The sequence below is a fragment of the Musca vetustissima genome, unplaced genomic scaffold (assembly GCF_032173495.1).
Source record: "Musca vetustissima isolate MV318-11 ecotype Yass unplaced genomic scaffold, APGP_CSIRO_Mvet_v1 utg833, whole genome shotgun sequence".
In the NCBI taxonomy this organism is placed as follows: Eukaryota; Metazoa; Arthropoda; class Insecta; order Diptera; family Muscidae; genus Musca; species Musca vetustissima.
Window position 1 is genome coordinate 108,779 of NW_026877381.1, and position 12,761 is coordinate 121,539.

A 12,761-nucleotide genomic window follows, 5' to 3' on the forward strand; every position below is an offset into this window, starting at 1 on the left:
AATTCAGCCTGGCTGAATGAGGTTTTCTATAGGAAAACTTCAATTCAGCCAGGCTGAATGAGGTTTTCTATAGAAAAACTTCAATTCAGCCAGGCTGAATGAGGTTTTCTATAGGAAAACTTCAATTCAGCCAGGCTGAATGAGGTTTTCTATAGGAAAACTTCAATTCAGCCTGGCTGAATGAGGTTTTCTATAGGAAAACTTCAATTCAGCCTGGCTGAATGAGGTTTTCTATAGGAAAACTTTGATTCAGTCTGGCTGAATTAGGTTTTCTATAGGAAAACTTTGATTCAGCCTGGCTGAATTAGGGTTTCTATAGGAAACCCGAATAAGGTTTTCTATAGAAATACTTCAATTCAGCCTGGCAGAATAAGGGTTTCTATAGAATTACTTCAATTCAGTCTGCCTGAATTCGGTTTTCTATAAGAAAACGTCAATTCAGCCTGGCTGAATGAGGTTTTCTATAAGAAAACTTTGATTCAGCCATGGCTAAATTAAGTTTTCAAACAATAAACTTCATGTGCCATTCTCTTTTCCATGTTTACTTACTTTTTTAATATTCAGCCTCTCGAAATTTTTGTTGTTGTTGTAAATTAATGAACATACGACTTATAATGCATACTTTTAGGATTTTATTATATTTCGTACATAACGTTTGATTTTAATCTTGTTTAATTTTTGTTCTTTATGTATTACATTTGTCACATCTTAACTGTGGGAATACATTCCCTACTTAAACTGCTGTTCTAGAGAGTGTTTATAAAAAAAGTATTCCAAAGAGCTATTTGGGTCAAATACACCGATGTATGTACATATTTAAAGAAAAAAGTGGAAGAACCAGAACAAGTTATTCCATATACAGGCTACTAAGGTATAATAACACCTATGCGGTTAGTGAACCACATTGGACATGCCCACATTCAGTTGAACGAAGACAATTACAATTACAACTTCTTCATTCATCAGCTTCCAAAGTCGATTGCAACATCAGTTAAGTGTCACATAACAGTTCGCGATCGCATCTTGAACGTAAAACATCATCAACCAACCAATAAATAACGGATAAACGATGGCATATCTTCCGTATTTCATTGCTGTCCAATTAATTGTCATTTCGCATTTTCTAATTTTTATGGAAAGTGCCGCTATAATATGCGACAATAATCGTTTCATTAAAAAATCAAATGATCTTGGTGACAAATTCGCCCACAACATTTCACACATTCACATCTCAGTGCAGACGGAAACGAACGAAAGTGAAGTAAACAAATTTCTACATAAAATTCAATGTACCCTGGAGAAGGCCAAACCGTGGATGGATGAATTGCAACAGGAAGCTAAGCGATTGGAGGAGGCAGCAAAGTTATTAGGTCTTGGTATTATAAATAGTTTTGGAGCATTTATTGATAAAATCACAGAGGATGATGAACCGAAAAAGCCTCTGCAAACGGTGGTGGTAATCTCAAACAGTGATGTGGATACTAATAGTTCGACAACAACTACATCTCCGGAAATAACAACAACCGAAATAATATCTGAATTTTTATGCCCTGAAGGATTTATTGCCGATCACAATGGTATTTGTGAGCGTATCGAATAATTTGAAGTGGAGTAGATGGAGTAGACAAAAAAACAATTTAATATTTAAATTTTATTATTTTGAATAAATAAAAAAATAACAATAGCGACAGTATAAAACCATAGGTGTATTTTCTTTCTCTAGGAGTAAAAGTTTTCCTATGGAAACACAAGGTTTTTCTGTAGAAACCCTTATTCAGCCAGGCTGAATTGAAGTTTTTCTATAGGAAAACCTTATTCAGCCAGGCTGAATTGAAGTTTTTCTATAGAAAACCTTATTCAGCCAGGCTGAATTGAAGTTTTTCTATAGAAAACCTTATTCAGCAAGGCTGAGTTGAAGTTTTTCTATAGAAAATCTTATTCAGCCAGGCTGAATTGAAGTTTTTCAGCCAGGCTGAATTGAAGTTTTTCTATAGAAAATCTTATTCAGCCAGGCTGAATTGAAGTTTTTCTATAGAAAATCTTATTCAGCCAGGCTGAATTGAAGTTTTTCTATAGAAAATCTTATTCAGCCAGGCTGAATTGAAGTTTTTCTATAGAAAATCTTATTCAGCCAGGCTGAATTGAAGTTTTTCTATAGAAAATCTTATTCAGCCAGGCTGAATTGAAGTTTTTCTATAGAAAATCTTATTCAGCCAGGCTGAATTGAAGTTTTTCTATAGAAAATCTTATTCAGCCAGGCTGAATTGAAGTTTTTCTATAGAAAATCTTATTCAGCCAGGCTGAATTGAAGTTTTTCTATAGAAAATCTTATTCAGCCAGGCTGAATTGAAGTTTTTCTATAGAAAATCTTATTCAGCCAGGCTGAATTGAAGTTTTTCTATAGAAAATCTTATTCAGCCAGGCTGAATTGAAGTTTTTTCTTTATGGGTATTCAAGGGGTTAAATCATTACAAAGCGTACAAGTAATTTCTTTTTATATTTGTAATCATGTTTTTATATAGAAAATCTTATTCAGCCAGGCTGAAATGAAGTTTTTCTATAGAAAATCTTATTCAGCCAGGCTGAATTGAAGTTTTTCTATAGAAAATCTTATTCAGCCAGGCTGAATTGAAGTTTTTCTATAGAAAATCTTATTCAGCCAGGCTGAATTGAAGTTTTTCTATAGAAAATCTTATTCAGCCAGGCTGAATTGAAGTTTTTCTATAGAAAATCTTATTCAGCCAGGCTGAATTGAAGTTTTTCTATAGAAAATCTTATTCAGCCAGGCTGAATTGAAGTTTTTCTATAGAAAATCTTATTCAGCCAGGCTGAATTGAAGTTTTTCTATAGAAAATCTTATTCAGCCAGGCTGAATTGAAGTTTTTCTATAGAAAATCTTATTCAGCCAGGCTGAATTGAAGTTTTTCTATAGAAAATCTTATTCAGCCAGGCTGAATTGAAGTTTTTCTATAGAAAATCTTATTCAGCCAGGCTGAATTGAAGTTTTTCTATAGAAAATCTTATTCAGCCAGGCTGAATTGAAGTTTTTCTATAGAAAATCTTATTCAGCCAGGCTGAATTGAAGTTTTTCTATAGAAAATCTTATTCAGCCAGGCTGAATTGAAGTTTTTCTATAGAAAATCTTATTCAGCCAGGCTGAATTGAAGTTTTTCTATAGAAAATCTTATTCAGCCAGGCTGAATTGAAGTTTTTCTATAGAAAATCTTATTCAGCCAGGCTGAATTGAAGTTTTTCTATAGAAAATCTTATTCAGCCAGGCTGAATTGAAGTTTTTCTATAGAAAATCTTATTCAGCCAGGCTGAATTGAAGTTTTTCTATAGAAAATCTTATTCAGCCAGGCTGAATTGAAGTTTTTCTATAGAAAATCTTATTCAGCCAGGCTGAATTGAAGTTTTTCTATAGAAAATCTTTTTCAGCTAGGCTGAATTGAAGTTTTTCTATAGAAAATCTTATTCAGCCAGGCTGAATTGAAGTTTTTCTATACAAAATCTTATTCAGCCAGGCTGAATTGAAGTTTTTTCTTTATGGGTATTCAAGGGGTTAAATCATTACAAAGCGTACAAGTAATTTCTTTTTATATTTGTAATCATGTTTTGCATGTTATACCACAATATCACTTATTTATCATCTAGTTTTATATATAAATTACCGCATGCCGATTATACATGATCGTCTATAAATATTATCATGATACAGCATTGTATATATTTTTTATTTATTCTTCATTTTCAAGCCATTTCATTTGAAATCGTAGAGTAGAATATTTCGATCCAGAGGAATCGCATCACCGTTATAAACAATAATGCAAATAGTATTTTCATTTGTTTTCTTGCTTTGCCTAATGGCCATTATCGGATGTAATGGAAATAATTCCGATACGCTCGGTAACGAAAAGTCTGCAATACAATATTTTTCGAGGCACCTTGTAAAACGTGACATCTCAAGTGCGCCTCGCAACTGCAAAGCTGGACCAAATAATAAATGTTATCGTACTCGTAGTGCCATGAAAGATAGTGACATACAGAGTGGTCAAGTGCGTGCGGTGAGTTATATTCAATAGTAATTTTAATGACGTATCTAAATAATGTCTGGTGTTTTTTTATTTTTAGGGTAACCGAAGGAAGAAGTCTTTTATGGGAAAGAAGTATTAGTCGTGTTATTAAGAGAAATGTGAATTTTATATAAATACCTGTCCGTTAATCATGTTCCATTTAGAAAAATAAATATATGTAAATTTTTTCGAACTATATCCTATTTCCTAAAATTTCTTTAAAAAGCTGGAAGTTTTCCTATAGAAAACCTTATTTAGCCAAACTGAGTTGATGTTTTTCCGAAGAAAACGTTATTCAGCCACGGAAAACCTTAACCAGTGGAAACCGATCGGGAATTTTATGTAGGGTCTAAATGTCTCAAATTCTACAAATACCCAAAATTGGAGTACTATTTTTCATTGGACTAACCTAAAACAGTGGACCAATGTTAATAATTTCTAATAAGTAGATTTGCCACCCAATGAAACAATTAATATATATATATATATATATATGTATATATATATATATATATATGTTTCAAATTCGATACCTGTTAATTAGGGCTGTACCAATGCCAGAAACGATATTCGATATTAAATGACAAAGCCACATAATCCTAAGCCTCGATATTGAATGACGATGTTCTACGCATAATGAATCCAAATCCACTTTGGTTGAAAAGCTTTGCCCGAACTCCTGAAAATATCGAAATGTATTAAGGTCAGCCCAAAAAAGTGGACCGCTACTTCTAATGCTTGGTAAGAAGACGGATTGTTCCATATTTGGTTTTTCAAGTCTATCTAAAGGGTGTTCAAGACTTAATTTTAACAAATCATGGCTCTATAGTACTGGAGTGTGATCAAATTAAAAATTTCTATATTTCATAAATACTTCTAAAAAATTTAAAAATTTTACATTTAAATGCAATTGAAAATTCTTTTTTGTTTTTTTTTTTTTTTTTGATATTTGTAATATGTACATATATTTTTTGTGTCACAAACGGAATTTTAAATTATCTTAATTTTATGCTATGCTCTGTGAATGTTATCACAACAAGAACAACAACAAAAACTATGCCCCCACACACATTAGTGTTTATGTGTTGTATGTTATTGATTGTTGTTTATAACTCTGCTATTTATAGCTCCACATTAGTGTTTAGGCAACAAAATGTTTAACAACTGGCTCGTTGGTCTAGGGGTATGATTTCCGCTTAGGGTGCGGGAGGTCCCGGGTTCAAATCCCGGACGAGCCCAAAGATGAAATATTTTTTACATTTCTTAAATATATATTTTAAAGAATATATTTTTTTAATACATAGAGGAAGGTGTTTTTAAAGGCTATTTGTAAAAAGTTTAGAAGAAAAGAGTAGAGGTTTCACAATATTTTTTAAATAATTCAAAACCGTGAATGTTTCAAAGGTTTTTTTTTAATAAGTTCACTAGCGTTGAATTTTTGAAAAAAAATTCGATAAAGAACACATGTTTGGATTTCTTGTGAGTATTTTGATACAATGAATATCGAAAGCTTAATTTTTAATTTTTTAAAGCTTAGATTTCTTAAAGATTTTTTTTTTTCAAAAAAAGTGAAAGAATATATTTTAATTTTCAAGATGTTTGTTTCTGTGGATTTTTAACCGATTTTTTACTCTCTGGGGATGATTTAATGAATATTTCAAACGAACATGAGAAGTGAGAGTTTTTAAATAATACTTTTTTCAGAAATAATCCGATATATTTTAAAAAGACATAATAGGAGTGTTTTTCTTGTATATTTTTCACGAATATCAGAGGCATAGATTTTTATTAAAATAATTTTTAACAATTTATTTAACAAAGCGTGCCATATTTAATTAATTTGTCATTCCATTTGCAAAACATCAAAATATCCATTTCAGATATAATAGAGCATATATTAGGTTGGGGAAAAAGAAATCCATTATTTTCGACAGATGGCTGTACCGATAGATTTCTCGTAAGGAATCGATCATATAATTTCACATTTATGACATTTCGCATTAAAAAAATATATTTTGCTGTTCTTTGTCTGGTGCATTCAATTGTGTGTTACAGGGTGTTAAAAATAGATGTGAACAAAGAGAAAATTCGGTACATTTACATTTGCTCTTCGACAAAGTGGAAAATGCAAGCCAAGCGGCTAATATTGTGAATAGTGTTTATGGTTCCGATACTGTATCAGTCAATTATGTGCAATTTTGGTTTCGTAGATCCGTTCAGGAATTTTTGATGTTAATGATGTACCTCGCACAGGTAGGCCGGTCGACGAAAATGTTGATAAAGGAAAAATGGTCGAAGTTGAGCGGCATGTTAGTAGTTGTAACAAAAATTTTTTAATGCCGACTTCTATGAGAGATGCATTATAAAGTTACCTTTAAAATGACAACAAATCATACAACAAAACGGTGCATATTCGGACATTCCGAAGCATGTTAAATAAAGTCCAAAGTTTATATACAAATAATGGATTTATGTTTCCCCAAACTAATATATTCTTGATCAGAATAAAATGTTTATATCGATTTTGCCATGTCCGATTAAATAGAGAGAACTTTGAAATTACATTACCACTGTTCCTATAACGATAACCTTAAGTTCTAGCATATTGGACATGTTCTGAAACTTTTTTAAATTGGCTGCAGTTTTTTCTTCGCCTTTTCGGAAACGTTGACATGAAATTGAACGAAACTAAATAAAAACATCAATCCATACAGATATCATTTTGCAATCTATGCTACATTTCATTCGCGCAGATTTAGAGTCATTGGCGTACAATGCGACAAAATTAGGTAAATCCATTTAAAGCTAACTTGTCATACGCTATTCGGTATGCTGCTCTGTTGAATATTTAATCACAATCAGACACCCGTTGATTATTTGGTGCACAATTACCATAAAGTCGGTCGAAAAAAACGCAATAACGTCATTTTAGTCTCAATTTGATACGTTGTGTAAAATTTCGTGTTAATCGGCAAACATTAGTAGTCTGTTGTCCATTTACTTATAATTGGACGAAAATGTATATAGGACCTATATCTTTTTCTGAACCGATTCCTATATAACATGACAAATGTTAGGCTACATCTAAATCTAAACCGATTTTTGTGAATTTGGACATTTATTCAGCTATATTTCTTTTATGTTGGATTCTCATTGAGTAACAAATTTCCCTATACAAATTATTTATTTTGGCTCACGGTTCGGGGTAGACTCCATATAACGGTACCCGCCATTATTCGATATTTTGGAATATCATTCTGTATTTAATTTACAAATAAGCGTGGATTTGTTAAATAATTATATTCAACCTTCCACGGACCCATAAGCGTGGATTTTTTAAAGAATTATTTTCAACCTTCCATGGACCCATAAGCGTGCATCTTTTAAAGAATTATTTTCAACCTTCCATGGACCCATAAGCGTGCATCTTTTAAAGAATTGTTTTCAATCATCCATATACCCCAAGCGTGAATTTTTTAAAGAATTATTTTCTACCTTCCATGGGCCCACAAGCGTGGATATTTTAAAGAATTATTATCAACCATCCATGGACCCATAGGCGTAGATTAAACAAAATTAACCTTCTATATATTTATAAGCGATGATTTTAAAGAATTATATTCAACCATTCATGGACCCATAAGAGTATATAGAACAAAATTAACCGTCAATATATCTATAAGCGAGGATTTTTAAAGAACTTCTTTCAACATGGATGGTCTTATTATATCGGATTTTTAGCCACACTTGCCAACATTATTTGCTGCACTAAATGCCTGTATTTACATGGTTCAGAATAGTAAAAAATCGGCTCTGTCCAAATTTAACACATTTTTCAAATGTATATATTTTATAAGCATAGTTGAATTACTTTATTGATATCCTCTAAATATTTTGTTACAATTATTCTACTATGATTCATAACACAAATTTTCCCACGCCTTAACGTAGTAATTTTTGGTGTATTCTTAGCATATACATTCACTTTTTTAACTTAATTTTATACACTCATTTCACTTAGTTAATTAATGATCTCGGTAAATTCGCGAAATTTCTTACAATTACCCAAGGCATCTAAAATATAGCCATTACCACATTTTTGAGTATCGATTATCACCACGTCAGTATCAATGACTTCCTCAGGTTTAAACAACAATTTCTTCTCCGTTCCACGTTCAAGATACTCAGCTGAATCCTGTTTCAAATTATCCTTGAAATCATTATATTTAGTTTGGATTTTCTTTCCCAAATCTTTAGATTTTTCTTTGAGTTTCTTTAGGCCTTCGCGTATATTTTCCGACCATTGTTTGGTTTTCTCTTTGACATTGGCCCCCAGATTTGCTGTACTCTTCTTGAGTTTACAACTCCATTCTTTGAGGACATCTTTTACTTTGTTTCCCGCGGCAATCTCCTCACTTTCGATTTTGTGACCAATTATTGATGCATCTGCAACACCGCTTGATAGTTTATCATCATCCTCATCGCAGTGCAGTAAATCAGCCTTGGTGGCAACAAAGCTTAATAGGAAAATTAATGCTGCTATAAATATTACTTGATGTTTCATCGTGTTGTAGTTTTTTTTATTATTTTTTTAATTCTCTTATCGGTTGTGTAGTTGTTGCTCTGACGTTGCTTGTTCGACTGATAGTAGTTCTGATACTATTATGTCGTTAGACATATTCAACAATACTGTTAAGTGATTTATTTTTCTTTTTTGTTTAATTTAATATAGGCAAATTGTCTCCCATCCCATGTAAGACCTCCACTACTCATTCAATTGTTGATCTTTTGTGTATTCACTGAAGAATATGCACTTTTGTGTGAGACCCACCGGCTAACAAGCAGCGGGTGGTCCACAACTTATTTATAATCATCATTTTCGTATTTATATTTCTATGTTATTCATCTTCGAAGAAAGTCATCAAATGAGAGAAGATTAAATGAATCACTTCTAGATTACTAAGAACTATAAGTTTTGTTAATCTTTAGATGTGTAAGTACCCTTCTGTAAATTGGTGTAGTGTGAAAAGTATTAAATGCCGCGTAATAAATGAATTAAAAAAACTCGAAAGAAATGCTTTAAAAAATCCACGCTTATGGTTCCATATGTGGTTGAAAATATTTATTTTAAAAATCCAGGCGTATGGTTCCATAGGCGGTTGAAAATATTTATTTTATAAATCCACGCTTATGGTTCCATAGGTGGTTGAAAATATTTATTTTATAAATCCACGCTTATGGTTCCATAGGTGGTTGAAAACATTTATTTTAAAAATCCACCCTTATGGTTCCATAGATGGTTGAAAATATTTATTTTATAAATCCACGCTTATGGTTCCGTAGGTGGTTGAAAATATTTATTTTATAAATCCACGCTTATGGTTCCATAGGTGGTTGAAAATATTTATTTTATAAATCCACGCTTATGGTTCCATAGGTGGTTGAAAACATTTATTTTAAAAATCCACCCTTATGGTTCCATAGGTGGTTGAAAATATTTATTTTATAAATCCACGCTTATGGTTCCATAGATGGTTGAAAATAATTCTTAAACAAAATCCACGCTTATGGTTCCATAGATGGTTGAAAATAATTCTTTAAAAAATCCACACATATGGGTCCATGGAAGATTGAAAATAATTCTTTAAAAAATCCACGCTTATGGGCCCATAGAAGGTTGAAAATAATTTTTTAAAAAATCCACGCTTATGGCTCCATAGGTGGTTGCAAATAATTCTTAAAAAAATTCACGCTTATGGTTCCATAGGTGGTTGAAAATAATTCTTTAAAAAATCCACGCTTATGGGTCCATGGAAGGTTGAAAATAATTCTTTAACAAAATCCACGCTTATAGTTCCATAGGTGGTTGAAAATAATTCTTAAAAAAAATCCACGCTTATGGTGCCATAGGTGGTTGAAAATAATTCTTTAAAAAATTCACGCTTATGGGTCTATGAATGGTTGTAAATAATACTTTAAAAAATCCACGCATATGGGTCCATGGAAGATTGAAAATAATTCTTTAAAAAATCCACGCTTATGGCTCCATAGGTGGTTGCAAATAATTCTTAAAAAAATTCACGCTTATGGTTCCATAGGTGGTTGAAAATAATTCTTTAAAAAATCCACGCTTATGGGTCCATGGAAGGTTGAAAATAATTCTTAAACAAAATCCACGCTTATGGTTCCATAGGTGGTTGAAAATAATTCTTTAAAAAATCCACGCTTATGGGTCCATGGAAGGTTGAAAATAATTCTTAAACAAAATCCACGCTTATGGTTCCATAGGTGGTTGAAAATAATTCTTTAAAAAATCCACGCTTATGGGTCCATGGAAGGTTGAAAATAATTCTTAAACAAAATCCACGCTTATGGTTCCATAGGTGGTTGAAAATAATTCTTTAAAAAATCCACGCTTATGGTTCCATAGGTGGTTGAAAATAATTCTTTAAAAAATCCACACTTATGGGTCTATGAATGGTTGGAAATAATTCTTTAAAAAATCCACGCTTGTGGTCAATGAATGGTTTGAAATAATTCTTTAAAAAATCCACGCTTATGGGTCAATGAATGGTTGTAAATAATTCTTTAAAAATTCCACGCTTATGGGCCAATGAATGGAAATAATTCTTTAAAAAATCCACGCTTATGGGTCTATGAATGGTTGGAAATAATTCTTTAAAAAATCCACGCTTATGGGCCCATAGAAGGTTGAAAATAATTTTTTAAAAAATCCACGCTTATGGCTCCATAGGTGGTTGCAAATAATTCTTAAAAAAATTCACGCTTATGGTTCCATAGGTGGTTGAAAATAATTCTTTAAAAAATCCACGCTTATGGGTCCATGGAAGGTTGAAAATAATTCTTTAACAAAATCCACGCTTATAGTTCCATAGGTGGTTGAAAATAATTCTTAAAAAAAATCCACGCTTATGGTGCCATAGGTGGTTGAAAATAATTCTTTAAAAAATCCACGCTTATGGGTCTATGAATGGTTGTAAATAATACTTTAAAAAATCCACGCATATGGGTCCATGGAAGATTGAAAATAATTCTTTAAAAAATCTACGCTTATGGGTCCATGGAAGGTTGAAAATAATTCTTTAAAAAATCCACGCTTATGGCTCCATAGGTGGTTGCAAATAATTCTTAAAAAAATTCACGCTTATGGTTCCATAGGTGGTTGAAAATAATTCTTTAAAAAATCCACGCTTATGGGTCCATGGAAGGTTGAAAATAATTCTTAAACAAAATCCACGCTTATGGTTCCATAGGTGGTTGAAAATAATTCTTTAAAAAATCCACGCTTATGGGTCCATGGAAGGTTGAAAATAATTCTTAAACAAAATCCACGCTTATGGTTCCATAGGTGGTTGAAAATAATTCTTTAAAAAATCCACGCTTATGGGTCCATGGAAGGTTGAAAATAATTCTTAAACAAAATCCACGCTTATGGTTCCATAGGTGGTTGAAAATAATTCTTTAAAAAATCCACGCTTATGGGTCCATGGAAGGTTGAAAATAATTCTTAAACAAAATCCACGCTTATGGTTCCATAGGTGGTTGAAAATAATTCTTTAAAAAATCCACGCTTATGGTTCCATAGGTGGTTGAAAATAATTCTTTAAAAAATCCACACTTATGGGTCTATGAATGGTTGGAAATAATTCTTTAAAAAATCCACGCTTGTGGTCAATGAATGGTTGGAAATAATTCTTTAAAAAATCCACGCTTGTGGTCAATGAATGGTTGGAAATAATTCTTTAAAAAATCCACGCTTATGGGTCAATGAATGGTTGTAAATAATTCTTTAAAAATTCCACGCTTATGGGCCAATGAATGGAAATAATTCTTTAAAAAATCCACGCTTATGGGTCTATGAATGGTTGGAATTAATTCCTTTAAAAATCCACACTTATGGGTCTATGAATGGTTGGAAATAATTCTTTAAAAAATCCACGCTTATGGGTCTATGAATGGTTGTAAGTAATTCTTTAAAAAATCCACGCTTATGGGTCTATGAATGGTTGTAAATAATTCTTTAAAAAATCCACGTTTATGGGTCTATGAATGGTTGTAAATAATTCTTTAAAAAATCCACGTTTATGGGTCTATGAATGGTTGTAAATAATTCTTTAAAAAATCCACGCTTATGGTTCCATATGTGGTTGGAAATAATTCTTTAAAAAATCCACGCTTATGGGTCTATGAATGGTTGGAATTAATTCCTTTAAAAATCCACACTTATGGGTCTATGAATGGTTGGAAATAATTCTTTAACAAATCCACGCTTATGGATCTATGAATGGTTGTAAGTAATTCTTTAAAAAATCCACGCTTATGGGTCTATGAATGGTTGTAAATAATTCTTTAAAAAATCCACGTTTATGGGTCTATGAATGGTTGTAAATAATTCTTTAAAAAATCCACTTTTATGGGTCTATGAATGGTTGTAAATAATTCTTTAAAAAATCCACGCTTATGGTTCCATATGTGGTTGGAAATAATTCTTTAAAAAATCCACGCCTATGGGTCTATGAATGGTTGGAAATAATTCTTTAAAAAATCCACGCTTATGGGTCCATGGAAGGTTGAAAATAATTCTTAAACAAAATCCACGCTTATGCTTCCATAGGTGTTTGAAAATAATTCTTAAACAAAATCCACGCTTATGCTTCCATAGGTGGT

General features: G+C 31.9%; 1 protein-coding gene and 1 non-coding gene across 2 annotated transcripts; one reads left to right on the forward strand and one right to left on the reverse strand.

The window, feature by feature from the left end:
* The first annotated feature begins 5,239 nt into the window (after nucleotides 1-5,239).
* Trnap-agg (transfer RNA proline (anticodon AGG)) lies at nucleotides 5,240-5,311 on the forward strand. The gene has a single exon. It is a non-coding gene; the product is annotated as a tRNA-Pro (tRNA).
* A 2,783-nt stretch (nucleotides 5,312-8,094) lies between these two features.
* LOC133321964 (uncharacterized) lies at nucleotides 8,095-8,637 on the reverse strand. Its single transcript, XM_061531034.1, has one exon. It carries the CDS (start codon nucleotides 8,635-8,637, stop codon nucleotides 8,095-8,097), a length of 543 nt encoding a protein of 180 aa, XP_061387018.1.
* Between the last annotated feature and the right edge of the window lie 4,124 nt (nucleotides 8,638-12,761).